The sequence below is a fragment of the Anopheles aquasalis genome, chromosome 2, assembly GCF_943734665.1.
Source record: "Anopheles aquasalis chromosome 2, idAnoAquaMG_Q_19, whole genome shotgun sequence".
Classification (NCBI taxonomy): Eukaryota; Metazoa; Arthropoda; class Insecta; order Diptera; family Culicidae; genus Anopheles; species Anopheles aquasalis.
In genome coordinates, this window is record NC_064877.1 from 17930001 (window position 1) to 17957396 (window position 27396).

Below are 27396 nucleotides of genomic sequence, written 5' to 3' on the forward strand. Positions count from 1 at the left end.
CCTCACTCGCAAAATAAGGAAATTAAAACACAAAACGGCTCCAACGAGACAAACAAACCAAAAAAAAAACCCCCAAGCGCAGCTGCATAGTTTTTGTACTTGAAGGCTGCAAGTGGGGCTGTTGTTTAGTTGTACGTCAGTAAAGGTAGCTTACGGTTGATTTTGTCATTCTCTCCTACCCTCTGTACACTGCTGCAACTGCTTTACGCTTCCTGCTGTAAGTGTGATATTTGGCGAACGCAGAATGTAAACAACGCGTTCTGAAATGAAGATGGAAACAGTAGGCGCAGCTCCTTCCAACGCAGTAGCCACCGGTGAACAAAGAACCGCTTTCGCTTTTCTTTTCTCTAAGGTTTAGACCGAGTAGGCTTTGATAGGACGAAGAATTGGAGATCGTGTACCATTACTGGCCACATTTGCAAACGCGATAGTATTTTGAGATCACTCTGTAGGAAAGTAATAGGAGAAGAGCAAAGAAAGCTTTTACTGTAAAAGACACTCCGTTTAAGAAGCTGCGCCTCTATAGATAATAGATGACAGAATAGAAGTGAAAAGGTAGCACTGTTTCGAGATGTCCACTGTAGGAAACTCCATCGAGCTTCATCATCATCTGATCACACACTTCCCTCCCCCAATTACCTTCATCCGCACACACCCAGTTGTCATCCTTAGCATATGGTTTAACGCGCAACTTGCTTTGAAATCAGATGAAGAAACAACATAAAAAAGAAGATCGGCAAGCAGCGTGGGGCGGCGCGTTTTAGAGCAAAACCCCCGAAGAACACCGGTAAATTGGAAAGGTAATTTGTAACATCAAAACACACAACGCAGTGCAGAGCAGAGAGAGAGAGAGAGAGATCGCGCGAGGCAACTGAACAGAGTAGTGCGTGTCCAGCCATCATAGGAGAAAGTACATCAGTAAATCGTCTGACGGATCGGAATGACAAGTGTCGCTGTTTTATTCTTTTTTTTTCATTATCGGTTCAGCATGCGAAAGAAAATCATCCTTGGTGTTATCAGTATCTTGTTTCAAATGTCACATTATGCGACCATCAATTATGGGAAGCAATTTTCGAGAGCAACACCTTTCACCACAGAGTAGGCTGATTGGATTCAGTTTCTTTCGAACCAATAGCCAGCTTTGATCTGTTGCTTCTTACTGAAAGTACTCAGTACGTTTAAGAACGTCTTTTTCGTACAGCCATTAGCTGGCCGATGGCCTATGGCCTTGAATATGCTTACGAAACGGCCAAGTCACAGAATGCAGCCGAGCTTTATCTGTTTGGCTGAAATGAGTAACAACGGCAGCTGATAACGTATTTCGTTCGTCGGATGGTGTCGGATTTTGCTGCACCTCATTCTCAATGTCACATAACGGGGACACAAATTCAAATTTCAACTACACTCTCGAATTTCAATAAATAGTTCATTTATATTTCTCACTAAAAACGGGCTCTTGCTCTCTCAACATTCCTCTAGCGTATCAAATCACATTTTTCCAGCAGCCGAACGTTTGGGATGCACGATGGTCATCACGAAGTTGATGGGATTATCTTCCTCAACGGCCGTCTTTCGCACTGTGTGGATCTTCGGTGCACCGGTCACAACCCGAGACGTCACACTTGCCTTCATGTCACGAAAATCTTCCTGCATGTTTCTCATCAGGAACTCGAATCGTTCAATACGCTCCAGGCAAGCGTCGAGCGACGCACGTTGTTCATCTGACGAAGAGCTTTGGCGATCGTTGGCTTCGTACCGTTGCTTCAGTGAATTGTAATCGGCCAACAATCGATTGTACTGCCGTCTGCTTACGTACTCCGGTTCCTGGTCGCCCAGATCCTGGCGGCTAGCCGTCAACGACGGTACAACCGTGTCCGGTGTATGGCTATCCTCCGCGATGATGCTACCGTTCATCTTCACCGACTAGGAGCTGCTCGGTTCGAATCTGCTCTGGCTTAAGGTTGCTACGCGACTGAACACAATCCCGTACCCGCGTCTGCTGTAATCAAAATTGCCATCCGCAGAGCGTTATCAGCGATCCGCATCATCACATCACACTAACGTTACATCACAGAGTTTCGAACTGTGTGGTAGATGATAAAAACACTCGCGGGCTGCCGAATCGGTTGTCCAATGGTCGCTGATAGCGGTGCGAAACACATGATGTTTACAAGCCTGCCTACCGCAATTTGCACCACCCCGGCAAACCGGCATGTCTCACGGTGGCACGCGTATCAGTGCGAAGTGGCTTTTAATCTGCAGCAGATAGAGACAAATGAGTGATAATTTGATTTGGGCATTCGCTTGTGCCGGCTATTCTTTTTGCTTCGGAACTTCGGGATTGTTCAAATGTACTCTGAAAATCTAGTTCATGAAAACTGGAAGAACGTACAGTATAAAAATAGTCAAGGAACGGCAAGGAACGAAAAGTGTCGCTGACGGTAAGTTAAATGAGTCCAACTGAACGAATTACTTTTACTGCGATATATTTAACTCTTACTGATGTTAACGCATTCGATCAAATAAATCACCTTACATATTCTACAACACCAGCGGCTTCTAAACAATAGAATCATGGAATCACGAATTGTGCCTGATTTTTACCGAATTCATCCGCGGTGTTCATTCCTTCCGCAAGGCTTGCGTACAAAGATGCACAAAACATTGCACACCCGCCGTTGCAGCTTTCCTGAGTAAATTTTAAGCTTTCTTGAGAATCTGGTTGTAGTTGGGAGTTCCAATCAGCAAGAAGAAGAGGAGGAAGAAGAAAGTCAATGGAAGTTAGTCAGGTTCATGTAAGTTTTCGTGCTATTGACCTTGTGGAGCTGCTATTACCATATACAGGGTGTACCATAAAAAAATGCAAAAATCTTTTTTTGAAGTTTAAAGCCATTTTTTTATATTTTCTACTGTTTCAAAGTATTTCATTCGCTCTATATTTCTTTGTTTATCAAAAACAAACAAAATGAGTGGGTTTGTCGGCCTGTTTTCTCAATTAATTTCTCCAAGCGGTTACGAATTCGAGAACACTCTCTGTAACATAAGTGTCCAACTTAGAAGACCAGGCTTTGATGATAAACGATTTCAGCGAACCAACCGTGTATGGTGTTATGGTTCACAGGTCTTAGGTCGAGCAAATGCCCATATTGAATAGCCCAACCGATTTAATTCAGGACCGCTTGGAGGGCATAAATCATTCGACCAAAAATTCATGTTTTCCTTCAACCATGTTTCAGACCGTTAAGACGTATCGCAGGGGCCTCCATCTTGCTGAAACTCAACATTTTCTGGTGTTTTGAAGTTTGCTTTAATCCATGCTAAAACGTGTTCCTTCAAAAAAGTGATATAAACATCAATATTCATTTTAGTAATGGATTTTATGAAAACTGGTGCCATTTTCAAACTATGTTTTATCCTGTCTAAAGATGTTTTATCCTTTCAACTATTAAATTACGCTTCACCCTAGCTCTAGAGATTGCTTTTAGGTCATATTTGGCCAACCGATGCAGGCAGGATCTTGAGATATTCGTCTCTTATGCAAGCTTTCATATGGATTGCACTGGATTTCGCTAACTTTTGCTCTGACGGATATTACCACTTTTTCAGTGCGCTCAGATCGTTGCCGATCACTAACGTGTTTCCTAGGCCTTGGCCCTTCATGAATAGAACGTTTAATCCTGTAAACAATGCCAAGAATACATCTGAGGACCGCTGTTATATCTATGAGATTTCTCTTGGGCGCGAAGCAAACTCGACACTGTCGCCTTTGAATACATTTTTCCGGACAGACATCTTTTGCACGGGTACTTATTATACATCATTTGATAGATAAGACTCTTACGAACACACCGATACCCCATAATGCCATATTGGTGTTGAAAAAATACTCAAAACAGAGCAATGAAAGCATTTGCATTTTTTTATGGTACACCCTGTACAGGCACAACAATTGAAAAATTGTTGGGCAAAGGTAAGCTACCTTTACGACACCTTCATTGAAGTACAATTGAACAATCAGTTTAACGGTTGTCGTGCTGCGTAAATTGCGTAGCTCGATGAGACCATATATTTGAGATAAATTCGATATTGAATTGAAATCCACTTGGTAGCTAAATACATCCGCGCACGGTGACTCCTGACGCCATACCGAACCAACGGGCCAGAACAAACACACTAATGCCAATAGCTTAGTGCTGCTCAGAAGCGAACTATTCATTGTTATCCCGTTTATCCAATTCGAGGCCCTTTCAGCGCTTTAAATCATTGACTAGGCAGACCCAGTGGTAAAAGCACTGAACAAAATTCTGTGCTCACTGTTCCGTTGGGCAGGCAGCTCACGGAATGAAAACCTCGCACTAGCGGATACTGGTGATATCACGACAAACACTCATTTCGATATGATCCATCCAGAGGTACAACCGTCGATTTTTGCGACTGGATGTCTTCCTCCGATGAACTAATATCAATACATTAGCATGAAAACCTGATTCCACGCTGATACTACGCACAGCGTGACGAAGATCGTTGATGATGATCGTTCGAAAGCTATACGCCAACAATAGAGTGAACATATCCGCATTGATAAGTGCTGTATGGGTTTTTTTCGAATGCGGAAAACCTAAAAATAGAACGGCTTACACAGATGACTAGATGGTTGTCCTCCTCTACATATGTCGATGTTTAACAAGCTGGTCGCATACTGTAGCTCTTTCAAATTTGTCTTTAGATGTTCTGAAAATAGAACCTCCCGGAACAAGTGATAGAGGACTTTGAAGTGAGTCAATTGATTCAGGCATTGATCATGTCCTTTTGCCTTTCTTTCTAGGCTGCCAGTGGATTCACCGCGGAAGCTTTAAACCGAGCAGGAGTATGACAGGAGACTTAATCCATTCGAATATATTTATTTTAATTCATAGCACCCAGGACAACGGTCATCAAGTTGACTTCGTTCTTCTAGCGCCAGAATCCTTTTTTTCTTTAAAACACATGATTGAGCTCTATGCCCAGTTGTGGCCAGTGGCGGAGGAGATCGCTTCTCCTTTCATCTTCACTCCTTGACTGCCTTTTATCCATTCTAAACCACCTAAAGCAGAAACAAATGACACCATTGGAGCGGCCTCGAGAGCCTACTAAGACTATTGCACCCAAGGTAATTAGTGTTTCGACAGGCGACGGATGACACTCCCCTTTGCTTGTGAATCACGTTGGCGCTTTGCTGTTCTGCCAGCAGAACACCATAACCTCCTAAAAGACGGTTCACTTACAGTTCGTTGTGTTTCTCCTTTACTTTAACGATCTGTAGCTATCTGCAGCTCTTAACATCGCACAACTACTTTTAAAGCTTCATTTCTACTGCACGGTGGGCTGGTTTGTTATGGGGAAAGGTGGCTGAATAGGGAACGCAAATGGTTCTTCTTCTCCTTTGTTTCATCGTCAATTCACTAATTGAAAGGCTGTACTACAAGAAAAGCTTTTCCATTTGATATCGAAACCGATGCTTTCTGTGAACTAACAGACTCCAACGCGCGCCAGTGCCGTCAGTGAAATGGTTTGATTCTTCCCTCACTTTGCAACTTCCAAACGATCAACTGTCGACATTTTTGTATTTTACTACTTCTCCCATCATCTGTATAGCGCGACAGCGAGCTACGAAGTGATTTCGTTTTCAATTTTAACACCTTCTTCGCGATCGTATTCTTTCTTTCATTTCAGCACGCACCCGGAACGGAATGGGATGTCCTTCTATGATCCGTCGTCCCGTGGCGTGCTGCTGCTCCCGGTACACTAGCGTGCTCTTCGTATGTGTATGTATTTTCTCTCTTTTTTATTGCTTTCCAAAAGAAGAAAAATAAAAATCATTCCTTAAACGTAAAGGGAGGGGGTGAAAAATAGAATTGGCGAGTCGCTTAACCCTTCCGCTCTCTTATATAATGCTAGGACACACACAGATATACACACGCACACACGCACACACATACACCCTCACTCACTTCCGAGCACTCGCTCGCTCGCCTTTTGCGCCTAGCTTCCCGGGTGGGGGAGTTGAAGATGGAGGAGAGGGAAAGAGGTGCAACCTCTGGGAGCCACATCTTCTCAAGCTGTGGCAGCGGTAGAAAAGGGGAAAAAGGGGAAAATGCTTAAAGGCGAAACGGCGACACATCGAGGCGGGTAAAGCCCAGCACCATCAACAACGCACCTCGACGGAGCAACGAAACGGTTGTCGAATCGGTGCTGATATCGATATCATCACGCTGCTCGAAGCAGCAGCGCTGTATGCAGGCACGCGCGCGCTTATCACGTTGCCCTGAATTTCCCTTTTGTCTATTCGCCCCTATTGTTACTCATTGTAACGTCGACGTGAATCTTTGATTGTTCTCTTCTCTTTTCTTCCCTATTGCTGCTGCGTACACTGCGCGCATTGCGCTATTGCACGCACCACATTCCTATACAATTGTTTTGCATATCTTGCGCATCTCTCTCGTCTTTCTTAATAGTTGCTACTGTCACCGTATCATCTTGCATTTGCATTTTGTTAATTCTTTCTTTCTCTCTCTCTCTTGTTTTTCCTGTACACTCGCTGCGCAAGCAGTTTCTGTTTGTTCTTGTGTTTTTTTTGTTTTGTTCTGTTTTTTTCTCTTGTTTTTCATTCGTATAGTTTTTATCTTCATTTTTCTGTATCAAAATAGCATCACTGTATAAACACCGGATCCAGCGGATACTTTCTTATCCACGCATTAAACTGGACGATAGGGGCGCGTGACCCTGATACCATCAGATGCGCGATGGTTTTTCAAAGCAGCGCACTTCACGACGCACTATCCGACGTCGCAACGAATCGTAACGGAGCGAAGAACCAGTGGTAGTATAGTGTAGCGAACGCCACAGGGCCTTCCCTTTCGAAGCCGGAACCGGGATGGTCGAATGCGTGCATTCCTTGTGCTCGTGCCCGCGCTCTCTCCGTTCCGCCGGTACGGCGGCACTTTGCCTGAGTTGAGATGAGCAAGGGACCAGCAGACACACCAGTAGGCAACGTACAAGGTGCAAACAATCTCACCATCACGGGGTAGCAGCACAAGGAATAGGTTTTGTCGGTTGCACGTGCACGACCGACGGATCGATCGTGTGGTTGTTATGGTGTTGTTGGTGTTGATGGTTGTGGTAGCAGTAGTAGTAGTAGTAGTAGTAGTAGTATCGGGAATCGTAGACACGAATTGGTTGTGGGTTGGGTTGTTTTTAAAATAAATTAATCATTAATTATAACAACAGTACGCCGCGGGCGCGCGCCATTATTGAACCGGACCCGCGGTGTTGGATGCGTTCGACCGGTGCGTCAGCTCGATCTCGGCCGGCAGATCACCGCGCACGTAGTAGTCGGCCGCCTTGTTACCGGTACCGTTGCCTACGCTGACGCTACCGTTCGACGCAGCCGGCGCCGCCGACGTCGCAGAACCGTTGGCCGTATGGGTGCCACCGTTTGCTAGCTGCTGCTGTTGCTGCTGCTTTAGCAACAGCGCATCGGCCTCCCGCTTCCTGTTGGCCGCTTCTCGCTTCAGCTACAATGAGAAGAATGATAGAAATATCCCAATTAGTAGTCGTGCTCGTGATCGTCATCCTGGTGGTGGTGTGATTGTGAATGAAACTCGCGACGAAGTCAAGGCGACGGAGGGACAGACGTGATTGACGAAATCCGATCGCACACTTAGCACCCTTTTGCAGGTGCTAAAATGGAATGTCATGGCACTGCACCCTCGAAATCCAAGGATTTGGATGGTGGACCAAGCTGAGTGACTTCCAGTTTCTGGGTCAACCCACAACCCGCTACAACCGGTATCGATTGTGTGCGATCGCGAATCGCCAAAAAAAAAATGATTGAGAAAGCGAGCAGCATCTGTCTCATCCCCATCGATCATACCTTTTGGGCTTTGTAGGTGCTCTGGTAGAACTCGTTGAACAGGAAGAAGAACATCACAGCATGCATACCGATCCACCAGACGAAAGCTTTCGGATAGTTGCAATCGATGAACAACAGTTGGAAAGCGTGTACCATGATCGCAACAAACTGGACCTGTAAAGGCAAAGAATGCGTTAATGTTAAGTGATGTTAGAATAGCGACCGGTCGCATGTCCGCCAGCCCCTTACCATCTGTAGGGCGGTAAGGTACTTCTTCCACCACAGGTACTTCTGGAATTGCGGTCCGAGGGCAGTAAACAGGTAGTAAGTATACATAACTATGTGTACGAACGTGTTCAAAAGGCCGAAGAATGTGCTGTGACCACCTGTGGAACGCAGGAGAACGAACGGTTGGTTACGGACACTGACTCTGGCGTCTGTGGATTGGCGATTGGCCTGATTCGAGGTGCTGAATCGAGGCGAACATACCTGGAGTGAACTTTACACCAAACCATACCGACATTGGCATACATCCATGGTGAATGACGTGCAATGTAGACACTTGACTACTCTTTTTGCGCAGCACAAAGAAGAACTGTGGGAGGGAGATAGAGAGAGAAAGAGAGAGAGAGAACTTGCGTCAGTAAAAGGAGATCGTTCACGGTGTCACCTGGTGGTGACCGGTCAAACGGGGTCAACATCGCACCCTCGAGTAGCCTTCCTTCGGTTCGCAAACTGTCTGAGCTGCACAGCTAGCTCGCTAGCACTGATTAGGGCTCGATGTAATTTTCTAGAACACGTCAACCACCCTGAGGCGGGTTGGGAGGGCGGGAAGGTTGAAGTGAAAACACGCTACGGACGGACGACATTCCAAGGTGGACGACGCTCGTTGCACCGCTCACGGCCAAAAGCCGTTCTAGGGCACTGCGCACTGTGCACGGCCAGTTCAGCGCAACCGGTCGGCAACCACCGACCGTCCGTCGCACCCTCCACATTGCATACCTGCTCGGTGCCATATTGAAATGCTCAATCCCCGCGATTCCAGTTAACCGGATAAAGGATAAAGAGATAACACTCAGGCCTCTGGCTCAGGCCTCGACCGAACTTTTGTCCGAAAAAACAGCTGCAAGAGATTTGGGATAGGAAGAGCCCAAAGCGGGGCATAACATTCGACAGCTTCTAGTGCCGTGCCGTGAAGCGACTTTCCGGTTATCCGGGTTTCCTCGGTTTCGACGCCCCGAAACTGGTTTGCACATTTCTTTGCATATCATTTGGCGTCGGACAATCCTGATGCAGGTTCCGCTAGCAGCAGACCGAGAACTTTGGACGCCATTCTACCAATTGCCATCTTCAGCTGTGTGTGACACTTACGCCCAGGTGGACGCCCAGGTGGACGCCCAGGTGGACGCCGAGGCGGTGTATCTTCGATAAATTTACCGCTGAGTCGAAGACAACGCAGCGCACGGGAAGATGAGTAATAGAGAGAGAGAGAGAGAGAGAGAGAGAGAGAGAGAGAGAGAGAGAGAGAGAGAGAGAGAGAGAGAGAGCAAGAGAGGGAGAATGAAGCGGAAAGAGTGGCCTGCTTGGTGAAGAAACAGGTTCAATGAGCTCGCTCGTTAGGACAGTGGTTTCGGGGGGAGTTCGTAGGAGAAAAGGTTGGACCTTGGACCTTCCAGAATCTTCCGAAATTCGATGAACGTTAGGTTCATATGCAGCCACTCCTCGTCTCCACTTCACTTCGGGCAGCGAAGATTCGATTGGAAAGACAAACAACGAGCATCTTCAGCGTGTACGAGGAGCAGCGGACACCAATAGAGCAAGTCAAGTAACCGCAAAAAGTGGCGAAAATGACGAGTACGTCCGGGCAAATCCCAGTGACGCAGAGCTTTCCTCGCAAGTCACGATGATCGGTCGAATCCGTCCGCCCATCAGTCGTCTGCGCACTATTTGGCGAACCACCTCAATTTGTGCTCAATACAGTGTGGTTGGGTGAGGGTGAGGGGTATGACTTTGAACTCATGTGCGCCCCCCCCCTTGAAGCTTCCAGGTTCATGTTTGCGTAGCGTGTGTTGGGTTTGTGTGTGCGGCGCACGCAAGTAAACACAGCAGAGACACGCTTCCTCTTCCGCGGTGCTTAGCAACACTTGACAAGCTGCTGCTGCTCTGCCTGATTGGCGTCAATATTTGAAATCACAAGGAATCCGTTTTTTTTTTGCCGATGTTGTGGCTACTCCTAACTTCTTTTCATGGGCGGCACTGTGCCATCTTTTTTGGCAAGTTGATAGCTGCTAATGCTTTGCTCGCAAGATGAGTGGCACTTGAAAGGTGACCGTGAAGGCCAGTCGTCGATTCGGAAGCTTCTAGATCGATAACCAAAGAAGGAAGGCTACTCCGGTTGTCATTCCGCTGCTGAAATGCCATCTAGTCGGTTACTACCACTTCGTCCTACTTACCGTGTCGAAGAATTCGGTGAACTTTGAGAAGTAATACCACCAGCAGGCATGCACCATCTGCAAACCAGGACCAGGACGAATCGACGAGGAGCACACGGAGGATCGTAGATATTTTGGTGGAGTGCAAAAAAAAAAAGAATGCATTAGAGAAATTGACCGAACTTATGCCGAGGATCACGCGCAAGAACCAGGGGCAAGAAAAGAAGGCCAAAGGGCAAGGGCCAGAAATGAATGCACTACAAGAACCGGAAAAGGTGGCCGGGGGGGGGGGCTGTTCGGTTAAGGCAAGAGGAGCTCGTTGCTGTGAACGAATGCTAACACAAACACTCAAAGGAAAGGATGCAACAATGGTGTGAATGAGAGAAAGGTAGGTGGGACGAGAGACAGGGCCCTCATGCATGCTAGGGTGAAAAAGGATGCTGGGAAGGGAGAGAGAGCGAGAGGTGAGTGTGAGACACATGGTGGTGGTGGTGGTGGTGGTGGTGGGCTGGCAATGGGGTCGTATCAAAGGAAGGGAAAAACATGCAATTAATGACCAATGGATGCTGGATGGCTGAGGAAAGAAGAGCTAAAGATGGAATGTTGTGGAATTGAGGTTAGCAAAACGATCGAAACGTAAGGCTAGTGGCTGCTAACTACAATTTACGATATAAATAACCTATTTCCGTTAGTGGTATGGAGCACTCGGTATGCATTACAGCCGAAAAGGGCGATTAACTGTACACTGCGATCGAAATTGCTATAGTCTTAGCTTAGGAAGGTTAACGCTACGTACTAAACAAGTTACGAGCCCATTACCGGATGATAGGAGTGGTGTTAGCTAGCGCAAAACAGAAAACGATTAGTAAAGAAGGAAATTGCTACCGCGTTAACGGGGTCAAAAGCGTGCTAATGGCGTGGGGAAGGGATTCATGCAAGCAACGTGAGAATAAAGCGTAGGGATGGTTTTTTTTTTTTTTGGGGGGGCCACCTGGTTGGTTGGCTTCGGTTTTTTTGCGCTTGTTTGCAGCTTGTGCATGTTCTTATCAACCTACCCTCAGCGTTTTGGGGTGGTTACTATAGTCGACTGGCTGACATCGGAAGTTATAATGTCCCGTTAGCCAACCCGATACACCGATCTGTAAAATTCGATAGAAAATCGTGATTTGATACGTTTTTGGTTAGTTCGAATTCCGGTTTCCAACGCTCCAAGATGTGTGTTTGTTTGTGTGCTGCCTGTCTGTATGTCTGTTGTCTTGTCTTAACCGTCAGGGTCCAGGAGTGCGTAATAAAGTCGGTCTAAGATCGGTACTCGTAGTCAGGTAACAACTGTACAAATGTGTTGTGTGGTGTTTGTTTTGTGTTTCTCCCTTGACGTCACCGTAGTGCTTTAGGATTATGGTTAAACAATTCACTTCGACGATCGACGAGCGTCCTCCTCTTTTGTGAGGGATTCGCAATAACGCTCCGCTGGTCCGCTGATCCCCTGCGATCTGACGGCTATCTTCGGCGATTAAACGCGAGAATGAGGCGAAGAGCACAACGCATCCACATCCACATCAAACAACATAAAACATAACAATAACAACCGTGTGTATATGTGAATGAGTGGTGTGCACTCTCGCAACAACATCCTGAATACAAACCTATGGAGTAAAACCCTCCGAAGCTTTTGATACAAACCTCCTCCTAGTGTCTGATTGAGGCGAGGCGCAAGGTTCTAGCTTTGATACTAGGATACCTCCTTTGCTGATCTATGGCCCTCTATCGACCGCTGTGTCCTGTACGCGGATACGATTAGGAGCCCTCGCCTCGCGGGAACACCAATCAAAAACCAAACGAAACAATGACCGCTGGCCATGTGGTCCACGAGCAAGTAGCGACTCTAGCATCCATTAGCACCCGGGGTCCACTCGAGTCATAGTTCGGAGTGGATGCTGGATGCTGGAGGTATTGTGGAGCTGGTGCCTAGGTACTAGTGTTGCGAACGAAGTACTACGAACCACACACCGTTCGCCGGACGTGATGCCTGTTTGATGCCCGCGGAACCAGTCACCAAGATTTGCTGTTCTTTATACAATCTTCGTAGCATGATAGAGAGAAGAACGGAGGGATGTTTGGGGGATGGAGAGGGACATTCTTCAGGATATCTATCCCAGAACAAAGGACAAACAGGAAACGTACGAGGGTGATGACATTTACATTATGAACACGATTGCGGCAAGAAACAGGAGGGAGTTTCCGGGATATTCTGGTGCCGGATACGACGCGACTCTTGGGGGGGACTCCTTTGAGACTACATCGGTGGGGTGGGTTTTTGGGGGTGGGTGGCATGGAATACACGGGCGGGGGGTCAACGGCGGACTACGGGCACTTACTCTCATCGCTTGTCCGGTGGTACCATGATCGACTGGCTGGCAGCGGAAACTGTACGTGTCCCACCATCCGCCCATCAGACACTGTACGTGGCGTATGTGTGTGTTGGTGTGTATGGTGGGGGGAAGAAGGGTTGGAGATACATGCAGGCCAGTTGCGTGTGCGCCGGATGCGATGCGCCGATGCGAAGCGCGAGAGGCACGAAAGCGAATAAGAAAAAAAAAGATGCAAAAAGGAGAGAATAAAGGATAAATCAGAAGGGCAGGCAGCAGGCAAGGAAGAAGGGGTGGCTGGCCGATGATCCAAGTTCGAGTCCGAGTGGTGCTGCTCTGCGCCGCACAACGACTCCTTTCACTTTTGTCCTCGATGTGGCACTGCCCTGGACGCTGGAGCTCTAGAAGCAGGAAACGCGCTGGTTTTTCGGCCGATCGGTTATGGTATTTTACGATGCACTTCGGCTTCTTCCTCTTTTGCTTCTTCTTCTTCTTCTTCCTCTTCTTCCTCTTCTTCTTCGTCAACTTAAATCTTCCCTTGCACTCCTTGGAGTCGATGATGGTGGCGACGATGCGCAATGTCAGTTACGGTGTGTATCAACGGCCAAACAAAAAAGTGAAAGGCCGCGAAGTAATGGACAATACCAACACCAACACTACTGCCTAGAGTGGGACAATTGACCTATAAACGGGCGATGACCGGCAGACGGTCGTGGCAGGTCGGTCGCCCCATATACCCACGCTGGCCTCCCTGGTGTTCCTCCGGTATCGAAACCGGCAGAGAACCGGGAACCGGGAAATAACAGAGAAAAAGCGGCAACAAATCTGAATGAACCCTCCCCTGATCAAGGATGCAGAGTGCCAAGGCTTTTGGCAAGGCCTCACACTAGGTCTGCATCCTTCCGCAGATCTCAGGCCATTGACATGATTGGCCAGTCCGGGACTACCAATTCGGTGGGCTAACTGTACCGCTTCGTGCACCGCGGGTGCGTGTCTTGTGTGTGTTTTTTTTTTGCGTGTCGTCTGAGTGGCTGAAAGAAGTCTTCTGTTTGTTCGTGTTTCGTGTTTCGTGTTCTGTGTTCCGTGTGTGTTTGTTGGTGGCACGATTCCACCGTACTCTACCTCATAGAACAGCCAGGCACTGAATACGACTTGGATGAAGTTGTACACTATGAGGGTGTTTTTGAGCTGGAACGGTTTACGGTTTTCCATTAGCCTAGGACCCAGAACCTGTAACGAAAGGTGAGGCAAAACTGTCATTAGCAAAAACATAATTCTGTGTTCAGGTAAATCGCAAATTGAGCGTGGAAGTGCGATCGCGACTGATCGCATGGATCGGATCGCTACTAATCAGCCATTCACACGATACGCGACCGGATTAGCCCATTAGCTGGCCCATTACCAGCGGACGGTGGTGGTAATCCGAGCCGTGGGTCGTGCCCCCTTCTCACGAGCCCTAAAAGCTCGCTGGCCGGATCCATTCCCTCCATTATTATCCATTCACCAAAAACCCGGCCCTTTGCGGGCGAAGGGCCTCCAGTTGTTTCAGCTCGTGTGCGCCACTAACACTATCAGCGGGCAAGCAAACGCGTGACAGCACCGCTGAGCACCACCGAGCACCACCGAGCAGCATTAAATCCGGTCCGGTTAAGGTCAGGCCGGGCTGTTCGCTGTTAGATAATCTAACCTTAACCGAGTTTATGCTGTTTCACCATGCTTTCTCGCCACCTGACCACCACCAGCGCCGGTGCGCGTGTTTCACTTTCAAACCTCCCTCCGTGCCGCACCCGCGAGACGTGATCGTGGACGCCGATGCCGTGAAAATGTAATTTGGACGCATTTCGACTTGCATTACACGGTTGGTATGCATGGCGCCAACGGGTACTGGTGGTGGTGGTGGTGCTGGCTGGATGGTGAATCGATCACCGTGAAGAAGTAGGTCGTCTTGATCATCAAATCATGATCGTGGTGGTGGTGACGATGAAGGTTGAATTTTCATTTTCAAAACTGATGCATCGATCAGGGGTTGGGGTTTGGGTGGTGGTGATGGTGGGGTATGTAAAGTGAAATTCCAAAAAAAATGCTCACCACCGCAACACACGCACCGCGTCCGCATTATTGATTTTCGGGGGGGTGGTTTCGTATTGCGTAACCACCAAAGGGGTGGTCAAGTGACGAACCTCTGGCACACACGCGCACGTGTCACACACGATCGTTGACCACTTAGGAAGAGAGAGAGAGAGAGAGAGATCGAAGGAGTTGGCATGCAAACAGCTGACCCCACCGGTCCGTGCAGAGAGAGGGCTAGCGAGCGAGGGTTAGCTAGCTCCGGTCAGGTGGTCAGGTGGTCTCTCTAGGTCGCGTTGGCGCGCGCTGGCACCATGTTGCACCAACTCCAGCGCAGGGAGGGAGAGGGCGTGGAAGGTGGACATTACTACCGAATTCACCTCATGCACCAGCGTGCAAGGCGCGCTCGGATCGGTCACATTGCCACATCGTAGGCGGTCTATGCCACTCCCCATACCCCCCCCCCCCCCCCACACCCCCACCAACCGGTCCTGGTCGCGTTGGTCAAAGCTCGGGCCTCAGGCCGGGGCCACTTGGGACCTGGGTGTCCGGGGGCGCTGGCACTGATCGTTATGATCGGCCTCCGACTTCGATTCCGAGACTCTTTCGACACTTTGCCGGGCCTGGGCCGATGCGTCGCCAACGACGCTGACCCCCACACCGGCATCATCGGTAAATCAAACCATCATCGACATGATCACCCGTGAGGCTCACGGTTTTGCGGTTTTGAATGTCTACTCTCCAGCAGTTTGGTTTCGATCTTCGACGACTGAACTGACGCCCGCAGCACAGAAGCTCAGTAGCGTGCGTGCCCGACAACCAGCCACAACTCGACGTTGTCATCGTCGTCGCCAACGGATTGAGAAATCGATCGAGCGTCCACGACCACGCGACATACGAGTGAAGATGCGCCTTGTGAAGAGCAACAGCAACAGCAGCAGCACCGCCATTAGCAACATTAGTCGCTTCTAGGCACTAGGGACGCTTAGTGCAACGGGGGAGAGGTTATGATTTAGAAATCATAACCTAAAAGAGCGAGACGATGGCCGCAGCAAAACCAGTTATTAGTAGCTCCGCTCCGCTCCGGCAAACTTTGGACTGAACTGATCGTCGACCCTGAGACCGGAGACTTCTGATGTGTCCCGGTGACCCCGACCACGGCAGCGACCACGTTCGGCTCGAAAAAAAAAACTCTCGACTTGAAACAAACAGCAGCAGCCGAAGTGATCAAGGATGAATCCCCAAGCCGTAATCCAAACATCCTTCGCACCTTCGATTTCTGTGCGGACGAGATCGAGTGGCGCTTTTCGACATTTGAATGTCAACCATTTTGATAGCGTGTAGCGATGGGGATTGTGTTGTGTTGTTGCGACGTTGTTATACTCACTTTGACTAAGTACACATATCCTAAACATAGCGCTAGGGTTGGGAGCGGCGACGACATCAGGGGCCAATCTTTCGTCCGGGGATCTGGAATGAGAGAGAAAAAAAAGAAGGAAACGCCGGAATGAGACATCGAATGTGGATTTATCACGAACGATCACAGCATCAAAGGACACGCTCTGGTCAGAAAATGTAGGACTAGGCAGGAGAAGATATTGAAAGCGATCCTAACAGAAAGAGTTCGAACAGCTTGATCGATTCACTAGCCCAACTAAGAGCGATTTCGAGGTGGTTTTGCGCGATCTTGATCGATATCTTGTTTTGTTAAATTTGTGTACGATGTTTGCCACAGCTTATCGGTCATCGTGGAGTGTTTCTTCTTCTCCTAAACATCGCATTCATCGTTGCAAAGTGTTTGATTGATCGTGACGCTTGGTCGTACAACAATAATTGTATGAAAAAGCAGTAATTTGTTCAATTAAATCCAAACAACAAAACATAACCTCAAAATTAGCACTTAAAGAAGAACTACAAAAGAATGAAAAACAAACAATTGCTAAACAAAAGCACAATTCATCATTATAACGATGATGGTGTGAACGATACACCAGAAAGGTAAAGAAGCGCGAAGCACCGAAGTACGATCAAAACGTCCTCGTCCGACAAGGTGCGAGCCGTCCCAAATACAACATTAATGTGCCCCTGCAGCACTGCCACTTGTGGGCGCGTAATGACCGTAGCGGAGCATTAGGCGTGGGAATGCTCGAGCACGAGGTCGCCCTAGCCCGCGCGATGACAACGCCGCTCGCTTGTCATTCACATCGTTACGGCTGTCGATACGGCGGTCGACCTTTAACAGACACTACTCGTTTGCTTCTCGTTTGGTCAAAGTTCATCAGGCGCTGAGTGTCTGCCGGCAGGCGGGAACGGGGAGGGCGCATTGACACACAAAGCAAGCGGGAACGACATTATCGATATCGATACCGCCGGTTCCTCGTCGAGGGAAAAAGAGAAAATTAGGTGCTAAACGGAAGCTCAAACAGTTGGCGCGCGCAATCGCCTGGCTGGCTGGTTTGTTTTGTCATTAGTCAATGGACAGAGGACTTGATCAGCTGCTTGCTGCTGTCGATGCTGTCATCGCAGGATCTGCGTCTTATGTCAGAGTCTGCTACAACGCTTTGAACCGGCTGTGGACGGCCTCACGGCCTACTGGAGGCGTGCTTTGTGGTTGTTTAATCACGGCGCGCGGCCCAACAGTTTTGCACAACTAACTGCTTTTCATTAGCAATTACATTAAACGCATCACGCGCCAGGCAAAACCCTGGCAGGCCTCTTGCTTCCGGGCAGATCAGAATGCGCATTCCAATGCGTCAGTCGTGCGTCACGGATTTCGAAAGTCGCTCAGAGAACCGGCTTCCAGAGAATCAGCTAGATCACCACCGTCGATCATGCCCCGGGAGGGCATGCAGTATTTTTCCACTAGCCTGCACTCGATTTATATTCCCTTTGGAGCAAACGACAGCCACCCCTCGTCACAATATCATCGATAATAATGATGATGATAATGACGAGGTGAAAATATTATTCACGACGACACTCGACGGGGAATGGAGTGGAGAATTCCTTCTAATGAATCCAGGGAATCTTCCATTGTTGCACCGACCCCAGACACCCCCCGGGAACCCTTTCCAAACAACTCACCACCATGCGTCTCCATGCGTCTCCATGCGCCTCCATTTCGCGGAAGGGCTGATTGGTGGTGGAGCGTTTAAAGGTACTTTTCCATTCAGCTCCGTTACAAAAACACCATTTAGCATGCGCGACCTTCCTCCCCTTCCGCTCTGGTTTCGATCTAATTAATGGTAACAGGACGGGTTGTTGACCGGGCAAAACACCCCTTAAGGGTGCATTAAACAACCGCACCTGGCCTACCGCATTTGGATTGCTTACTGCGCACTGCACCAAAGGTTAAGTGCATGGGACAAGGTTAATGCACCGCAGACCGAGGGAGGTACTATGACCTGATACGGCAAGTTAAAGACCTCCAGCCCATCGCTCTCTCTCTCTCTCTCTTTCTAGCATTGCATTGTAGTAAGTGCATCGATTGGGAACTCCAAAACCGGATACAGCGAGCGAGCAGTTCAATCAACGCTTCCGTCACTGACTCGATCGATTGTTTTCGATAGAAACGAAAACAAAGAGAGAGGGAGAGAGTGACCGAAGAGAAGCTTTAAATTCTACTGCGTTCGATCACGACACAACGCATGTCTAGCCAGTCGGTCGGTTGCAAGTGCAGTGCCTAGCGCCCTGATGCATATTCAATTGTTCCCTCCCCGGGGGCGGGAATTTTCTGGGCGAAATTCTGTCCACTGGAGGTCTGTGTGGAGGTTGTAGAGGAGTTTTAGCGACATCATTAATATGCCGATGCCTTCTCGCCTCGGCCACTGGTCTCTGGTTCGGTGGCCATTGACCAGGCGTCGAGGTGTGTAGCGTTCAGGCCAGCACACGGAGTACACGGAGGAATGTCGTTAACAGGCGATCTGAGAGAGAACCGGTACCAGGGTCATCGCCACTAATGCAATTAAATTGCGAAGCTCGCTACACCTTTTCAGACACAAAATCTGTCGTTTTAAGTCTAAGTGCATCTTGTTTTATACAGGATCTATCTTCCTTCTCTACTACTTTGTAGCTATCTTCGTTAATGAAGCAGATAACTTGATAATATCAATTCTAATTTCAGGTCTATTCCAGGCCTCTTTCTGAAAATATTTAATTGAAGATGTGGTTTAATCTTCAATTAAATATTTTACAAATCTAAACCTGGTATCTTTACTAGCAATTCTATACCTAGAAGTAAACAGCCAGTAATAGAATATGGACCTCTTCTAACCTTCTTGAGGAATGCTCTGTGTTGGACACTGATTTGAAGTCAATTGACTATGTTATCACAGAATAGCTTAGAGGAAGCACGTTCGCAAGTATTAACTTTTATACTCCGTGTCTAAAGCCATCACAAAGCTGTTTCTCCATCGCAATGAGATGCATTCGCAACAGGCAATCACCACACCAAACAGACCGCTGAATGCTTACCTCCGAACTTATCCATGTAGTGATGCATACTGTCGATGTATTTCATAATTAAGGCCATTTTGTGTGGTTTTGTGCGGTTTGCTTGTGCGCGGCGAACGAACGTAACACACTGCTAGCTGCTGCTGTTGCTCCTTCTACAGGGTTTGGGCTACGCGCTACGCTGCAAAAGAAGAGGGATGGGAAAAGGAAGAAGAAAAGAAATTAAAAATGTGATAATTTGATTATCGAATGTAATCGAACGGCAGGCCGACTGGCGAGCGACGACAGGAGTCGATCGGTTGCTGACAGCCGTCGACGATGGACCGGACCGGGGGGGGGTCCCCAAGGCCCCTGTGTCTCATCACGAACCGTGCACGAACTCAATTTCAAAGTGGGCACCGCAACCGGGCCCGGAGCCTGTGTCATGTGTATTCCCGTGCCCCGTCACGGACGGAAGGCACTCCAAGGTAATTCGATTCGAGGCACCTCGCACCGAGGTGCCAGCGCCCGGCACGGTCCGGCCCGCCCCGTCATCGATTATTAATCGAAAACTTCATTTCCTCGCGAGTTGGCGCAACACACCTAGGGAGGGAGCGAGAGAGAGAGAGAGAGAGAGAGAGAGAGAGAGAGAGAGGGGGGGGAGTGAAAAAGTAGGGTGCAACCTGAAGCACTTCATTCGTTCGGAAAGGTCCTTTCGGACGCATGTTTTCATTGTTTCCTGGTGCTTGCTATCGCGATAGCAAACAACGCGACCAGGCCCCTCGCGTACCCTCGCTTCCTGCGCTCAAAGGATCAACAAACAACGACGACGCGAATGTGGCCGCGATTCTCTATCGATTCCACCGCAGTTCGTTCATTCTTTAGCGTCAGGAAAAACCCGGGGAACAGAGCTCGCGAGCTGTTCTAATCTGTTGCTCACTCATTCATTGCCTCTGTCTCTCTCTCTCTCTCTCTCTCTCGCTCTCTCCATTCGTTGCATTGGGCGTTGGGCGTTGTGCGGCCAGCAGGCGCCTGCTCTTATCAATTAGGACACATCGGCACCCCTCGAACACACGGTTGCGAGCAGCGTTCTACTCTCCGCCACGGCCACGGGGAACCCGGAAATTGATCCTTTCTACCGGGCGCTCACACAGCACAGCAATGCTCCGCTACTTTTCCGAACTGGAGTCCAACAGTAACTCAACATGACGGAGTGAGCGTGAACGGAACCAGGGCGCCAGTCAGTCCAGTCCAGCAAAAGTCCAGCAAAAGTCCAGCGCAAGTCCGACCTCAGGGCTCAGTCAGGTCGGCTGCTTATCACGTTCACCAAAGGCACTTGGAAGAGGATGGTGCTGTGCTCTTCACAAACACAAGGGCACGCACACTAGTACACAATGGTGGTGACTGCCCGCCAAAAATCCAACAATCGGATACACGGGAACGGGACTGTGTACAACTGAGGGAGGAACGAATGAGCAAGAGGGCAACACGAGAGCCGACGTATGATGTAATACTAGCAGTACCGCACTCGACAACCACTCTCCGCCCTCCCTTTGTGACCGAACGGAACCGGGACCATGCTGCACGTGATCGGGCACGTTGGAGTAATCTTCTTCGACTATTCGCCTGCGTCCACTTGAGAGAGAGACCGGAGCGGATGGAACGGAGTTTCCTCCCCTTTGGTATCGAAACGAGCATAACGACGGCGAGCATGACATCATGCCTGACGGAAGGGACTGAGCTGCAACGCCGCCGTCGCCGTCGTCTTGGGTCATCGAAGCACGTGCTCCGTTGCCCTGTTGGAATGCACTGCTGCTGCTGCTGCTGCTACAACGAGAAGCATGTGACACCGACACAGAGGCACAAGCATTGCAGCAGCAGCATCGCAACATCGACAGTATGACCTCCGGTGTTAATCGAATGCGAATCTCAATCAGAAGCGGATTCGAGGTTAATGTCAACGGCACGGCACACACCCGTGCATCCGGCCATCGGGGAATTCAGCGTCCCCCGCCTCTCCCTTGGCTGAAACTCCCCAAGCGACGGTCGTAAACGGAGGAAACGCTCAATCGCCGTCGCTGCCGCTGACTATGTAGATCGCGCTTGGTCGATCTTGGTCGTAGCGCGCTCCGACACGACATGAATCTGGTGTGTATTTATAGTTCCCTTGGGGAGAGCGAAAGAGAGAGGTTTCGTGGCGTACTGGGGCGTGCGTGCGTCATCTTTTGCCAACTATGCTCACCGACAACTTCTGTTTGGTCACATTTTCGGTCGAAAAATTTTACTTCTCTTTAGGATTCGGTCGTTCCAGGTTCATGAAGAGCATCTACGTGAATCATGATGCAGATCACGGACAATTTCGAAGCAGAAGCTGTAAGTTCTACCGATCCGGACAGACTATTCGCTCGAGAGAGGACACTGGCTGGCTGGCCACTTCATCATACGTTACATAAGCACCACTGGACGCAGTCGATGGACTAGAGAGAGAGATGCACGTGCCAGACCGGTACACACATACGCACGCACACACTCATCTCACAAATGGATCATCGAGGGCAGATCGATGAGCGATGAGGCAATGGTCCACTAGTGCCCGGGTATGCGCTGCGGACCGCGCTCACCTTTCAAATTCGATCATCTATTGAACGGTGGTGGCGCTCTCGTCGTCGACACCTCGAAAACGCTGACCAGACATGCAGGCGATCAAGCCACCAAGCGAACGAGATTGGATCGTAAAAAAAAAGAGAGCAACAAAAACAACAAATTGGACCTCCAACCAACCGATCGCAATCCAACCGACCAGCGATCGATTGTCCGCCAGGGGGACGCCATTACTACTACAACACGGCGGCCAATATAACCGGCGGCCAAATGTGTAACCTGCCCCAGATTGCGGGGCCCCCGTTTGCCGACGGTGGTTCCGACGGTTCCACTCAACACAAAACCGTCCACGCCACCTGCCGGCCATCGGCGGCCACCCTCTTTGGCCTAGCTTGGAGGTTGCTTCACTTTACGCTTGATCATCAACGTGGCCAGTCCCCCCGAAAAACCCTGTGCTGCTGGCAACACTAGGGAGGCAGGCAGGCAGCGAGGCCACGAGCCAAGCCCACGCGCTAAGCGACGGAGCGAGCGAGCGAGCGAGCGCGCCAGTTGATCAGCAAACACCGCAAAAGCCTTTTATCAGCATAATAAAGCATGTTGCGCCCTGCTGCTGCTGCTGCTGCTGCTAGTGTTATTTTGCGGAATCAGGAGCAGCAGTCAGCAGCTGACGGTAGGTACTTCAAAGGGTAAACTCCACCGAGGCCACCGTAGAGCCCCGGCAGGGATCGAGATTATAGGGGAAGAGAAGAGGCGGAGAATAACGAGGTAATGACGAATCATCCCATCGCGCCCCCGGTATCGGTCACAACTAAAACGGTCGACCGAGCTCGCTGGAGCGCTGATTTGATATACGACGGGGCTATTAGCGTCAGACAGTGAGCGAGCGAGCGAACGAGCGACGTAACATCCTAATTTGGAGCCAGGCAACAGCAGCAGCAGCAGCAGAAGAAGAAGACGAATAGGAAAAAAGATTAAAGATAAGAGGATGAAGCGCAACGCATGAATCACGCTTCTTTGACGGATTCACCGACGTCTTCGTAATGTGCGAGGAGACCGATCGCCGTCCGCCTTATCGATACCTAAGCCTGGGAAGGGGAAATGGCCAGAGCACCATGTTGTACCCGGACGAAAACCCTTCTCCCTCCTGATGGCCTACATATTTTTAGGGCGGCTCGGAAGCAAAGCTGATGTGTCAGCGAAGGTGCAAACCTCGCACCCCAAAAAGCTGATAACGCTAAGACCCTGCACCAGCACACCGGGCAGTACATTTCCTTCCCTCGTTTCCGTTCTTCTCCTCCCCCCTTATCTACTGCCTGCTGGACACAAGCTCGGGGTTCTGCTAGCAGACACGATGAAGAGGATTCGCAGTCGCCCTCCGCTCCCTGAGCTGGTCTGTAGCGAGCCGGTGATAAGGGAGAATGCCAAACACGGCGACTACGGTGGGGAAGAAGACATCCTGATGTGGAGGAGGATGTCACAGCCCGTGGTGGGTCACACCCATCACTGTCACCCTCCAAACTTCGCTCCGTCATCGTCGAAGACCATGCTAATCCATGCCGCGACTGGCCGGGGGATTCGAAGTCTGCACTCCCTTCCTTCCTCCCTCTCTCCCGATAAAAGCGTTCCGATAGAGCGATCTAGTGTGCGTGGTGGTATGCAAAAATGGGTGTTGAGTGTGTGTCAACAGCGTCGGAAGTTGTGTAATAGCGGGCGATCGCCAGCGGGCGCGTGCTCTTGTGTGCCAGACTAATCAGGACGCGCGCGCTCGACACCTGCCCTGCTCGGCCTGCTCCGATCACTCTGGGTAGCGCTGCGAGACAAATAAACTTTGATTTTCGGCGTTATCCAGTAGGCCAGACAGAAAGAGAGAGAGAGAGAGTTTCGAGCCCTTAGTAGGCTATGAAGTAGCTGCTGCTGCTATTCCACGGATGATAATTATGGATTCCCTGACACTACGGCGCAAGTCACTGCAGTTTTTAGTTGGTTGTCACCTGGTAGCTCACAATTGGGCGCACCACACAGTAACCAGTGAACAGTCCGTGTGAACGTGGGTGCATTAAATCCACAGACAGGTGTGCACCGGCGTGGGCAATGCACAGAATCCACCATCCAGAGCACGAATCAAGAATCGCCGCCGAATGTCCATCGGAATCAAAACAGAACTTGGAATAACAGAAAAAAAAACCAGCCCCGCTCAAAACACACTAAAACCATGAACAGCAACCGTAAACCATTAACCACTGAGCTGTACCGCTGAGCCATAAAACCACACTCTCAGAACTCACCGCAGTACACGGGGCCAACGTTCTTCTCCTTCGTCTTTTTGGCCGTCGTTGGCGTTACTGGTTTTTTTTTTTGGGCCGTGAGCCGTGAGCTTTTCCCGCAATTTGTTGCTAAGAAGTCCTCTGTGTTTTGGAGGAACAAGGGGGAATGAGGAATTTCCGCCCCTCCACTTCACTTTCCCGCACGCGGCACTAGAAGCGTCTCCTTGGCTTTGCCTTCGACTACCGATAAAACCGAACACAGGCGCGGGCTGCGCGTTTGAGAACCGAGCGCGATGACAATCAACCGTTTACTAAACGTTACTGGCAGCCGCAAGGGGCAACCAACCTGATGACTGTAGACTGTTGCTGCAGCGACGACGACGACGATGACGACGACCGCGAAGATACGATCGGGCACGAATGGGTCGCGCCGACCTGCCGCGTGTAAACCGAAATGCTCACGCAATTCGCGCTCACTTCGGTCTCGGTTTAGCACGCGGGGTAGTGGGGGATGGTGCAGCACCTCAAATCCCCTCTCTCCGCGTATCGTTGGTGTTGGTCGGCTGGCTGGTCGGCTGGTGGTCTCGGTTTCTGTGCCAGGTCGCCTTCCCAATTCCCCTTCCACCACCTTCCTGACGCACACACAACCGGAGGCGACTAGATTTTTGGGGGGCAAACGATTAGGAAAGTCACCATCGAACTAGACCGCGAGTGGAAGGGCGGGGCGGGGGTTGGTGGGCAGGATGGAAGTGCTAAAAACGAACGTCAGCAACCGGCGACACGAAGAGAGCAAAGGGGGCGTTTGCTGAGTACCGATCACGATCAAAGTGCAATCTGCATTCAACGAACCACCACCGGAATAGCGGGACCCTAACCTCTAGTAGATGATTTAGTTCGGAAGTAACTATCCTCTTTACCTGTTTTGCTGCTAGATGCAACATCTGCGTAGCCTAGTACTACAGAGAGACACAACAAATTGACGAGGAATGGAGAACTGAGGTCGCGCCCCAGTTCCACAACTGCACTGAGCAACAAAGGTAACAACGAGCAAACGAGCTGCACAGTGTACTAAGATCGTGTGCGCGAGCAGCTGCTGCTGCTGCTGTTGCCGCTGCTAAGTGCATCATCTGTCTAAATTGGTTGCCATAAATATTATGGCAACTCATTTGTGACCAAATCCGAGCCCGCAGCAAGCGAAATCGAAACCTCACCGTCATCGGGCGACGGGGCCAAGCAAGCAATTCCAATATGCAAGCGATTGGCCAGGGAGTTGAGGAGTTTGTCAACGAAGAAAATGCCTAATTGACACCTTTGGGGTGTGCGTTGAGCAACCATTCCACTATATAGCCAAAGTGACCCAACAACAACAGCAACAACAACAACAGCACACGCATTCCAGGCAGTCTTCTTCACCGAGCCGACTGGGCGAGAGGGGTGGTACTGGTGGCTGCGGTGGTGGCGGACACAACGCGCGGCTATTGCTTATGCAGGTATATATAAATATATGAGACATTTTCACGAGACCTTTGAATCACACATTCCGCCGCGATGCTCGCAACTTGCTCGCCGCTCATCAATCGTGTGTGTTGGTGGTAGCTCTTTTGGCGACGACGATGATGACGACTACTACTAGCGATACGCTAGTCAACTCAACCAGCCAGCCAGCCAGTCAGCCAGCCAGCCTGTTTGCGTCCGGATAAGCAACCAGCGAGCTTGTTTTGCCTCACCTGGCCGATTGGTTGGTTGGTTGGCCGGCCTCCGCCAGGTTTTGGGGGGGGTTTTGTTTTATTTTTGGTTATTGAGCAAGCACGGCGACGACGACGACGACGACGACGACGACGGTTCCGTCGTTGACGCACACACGCGCACGTGAACACCGGTTTCCTCATGTTTCACCTTCGACGGACTAGGAGCAGATTCCACCACCTCCCTCCACCACGCTCCAGTCCAGTGCCGGACGAACGAACGAACGGATGGATGGATGACGACGACCGCGACGATGGCGAGCGATGTCTAAGCAGCGTTCCAGCGGCCAGCGGCTATTGGCAGCCTCTATGCTTCTCTCCCCCAAAACAACAAAGCGCCCCCCCACCCCCCCCCCCTTCCCCCAGCAATCAAATACAAATACTCATGAAACGCAACGCACAAAATCCGGCGCACCACCACCGCGCCCCGAAAGCTGCGTCGAAAGCTGCGTCCGTTGAATAATAAAACAAAATGACATTACACAACGCAACCACGGGGTGGACGTCGTGGCGGTCGCTGACAGGGGCCCTAGGGCCTTCGGGGGGAGGGCCCCTTACCCGCGCCTAGGCCGCCGCACCCTGCGTACCGCATCGTCAATCGTCAAGGTCATCATCACGGCGCAACGATTATATGCTGCGCCGCCTCCTCCTCCTCCTCCAATCGCGCAATGCAGCTCTCGAGGGGTGCCGATGCAACGTGCAACCCAGATGATTAATGCCATGCCATGTGGTGCCGCGCCGTGTGCCGTGAAGCCACCAGCGACTGAAGCCTGACGGAAAGGATGGACGGTATGCTGCCCTTTGTCCGGATGCCTTTCGAAGGATTCTTTCGTGCTGTTTAGACGGCCATGGATTAGAGATTGGAATCCTTCAGGAGCAGCCTTTGCCAGCAAACAAAACACACGATCTGTTGCGATCTGTTTGTGAAACAATTTCTACCGATCGCCTCGCACAATTTCCGCCTTTTATCACCGTTGCCAGCGCTGCCGAGTTGTTCACCGGCGATCATCGATCGAGGGGCACGCGATCGCGTAACCATGAATCCCGTTTCTTTTTCGGGGCCAATTGCTTCACCTGCTAGCCTGTCCGCCTGCCCGAAGAAACAGATCCGTCGGGATCCCGTCGCTGGGGAACTGCTTCGCACACTTCGAAACAGAAACCGAAAGCTCCGAAGGAAAAGAAAGGGGTTTGGTTTCACTCACCGGCCGGGGCCACACCAGTTGACCAGTTTAGAGGGAGAAGATAGCTCCTCCGGAGTGCGTACACGCGTGTGTGCGTATGTGTGTCGTTAGGTGGTCGCCCAAAACTTGTTGAGCGGCCAGTTGAGTCTCGCTGCTGGTTTCAGGTGGGATGTACTTTTACTTTCATGAACGCGGTTAGTAGGTCTCGGCTCTGTTGCTCTTTAAAGCGCGAGACCTCAAAGGCAGGGGGCGCGCGTGCTTCCTCTACGCCGATTCTTACGATTACGATGAGGTCCAAGCAACAGCAGCAGCAGCAGCAGCAGCAGTAGTAGTAGGCCGTGGTGGAATGTAGTACAGTACCAGTTTAGTACACAACTTTAGAACCATTTCCACTACATTGAAGATCATGGATCGA

At 50.1% G+C, this 27396-nt stretch overlaps 2 protein-coding genes across 10 annotated transcripts in view; one reads left to right on the top strand and one right to left on the bottom strand.

The window, feature by feature from the left end:
• Window positions 1–680, top strand: part of LOC126571121 (proteoglycan Cow) — a 75215-nt gene extending 74535 nt beyond the window's left edge. For all 6 annotated transcript variants that reach the window (XM_050229395.1, XM_050229400.1, XM_050229401.1 and 3 more), the window contains one exon: window positions 1–680. This exon is cut by the window's left edge. The gene's annotated coding sequence lies outside the window, so the exon portion shown is untranslated.
• Window positions 681–5801: 5121 nt separating this feature from the next.
• The window catches only part of LOC126571124 (elongation of very long chain fatty acids protein AAEL008004), a 37007-nt gene continuing 15412 nt past the window's right edge, over window positions 5802–27396 (bottom strand). Inside the window, exons 1-10 of one of the 4 annotated variants that reach the window (XM_050229404.1) lie at window positions 24077–24355; window positions 19233–19392; window positions 16147–16229; window positions 13815–13922; window positions 11379–11462; window positions 10345–10401; window positions 8381–8486; window positions 8141–8277; window positions 7913–8065; window positions 5802–7553 (exon numbers count right to left, since the gene is read on the bottom strand). In XM_050229404.1, coding sequence (XP_050085361.1) covers window positions 7287–7553; window positions 7913–8065; window positions 8141–8277; window positions 8381–8486; window positions 10345–10401; window positions 11379–11462; window positions 13815–13922; window positions 16147–16229; window positions 19233–19290 — 1053 coding nt within the window. In that variant the 5' untranslated portion in view covers window positions 19291–19392; window positions 24077–24355 and the 3' untranslated portion in view covers window positions 5802–7286. Of the gene's footprint in view, window positions 7554–7912; window positions 8066–8140; window positions 8278–8380; window positions 8487–10344; window positions 10402–11378; window positions 11463–12701; window positions 12783–13814; window positions 13923–16146; window positions 16230–19232; window positions 19393–24076; window positions 24356–27396 lie in introns of those variants that run through there. The other 3 variants (XM_050229406.1, XM_050229405.1, XM_050229403.1) reach the window with 3 other exon arrangements.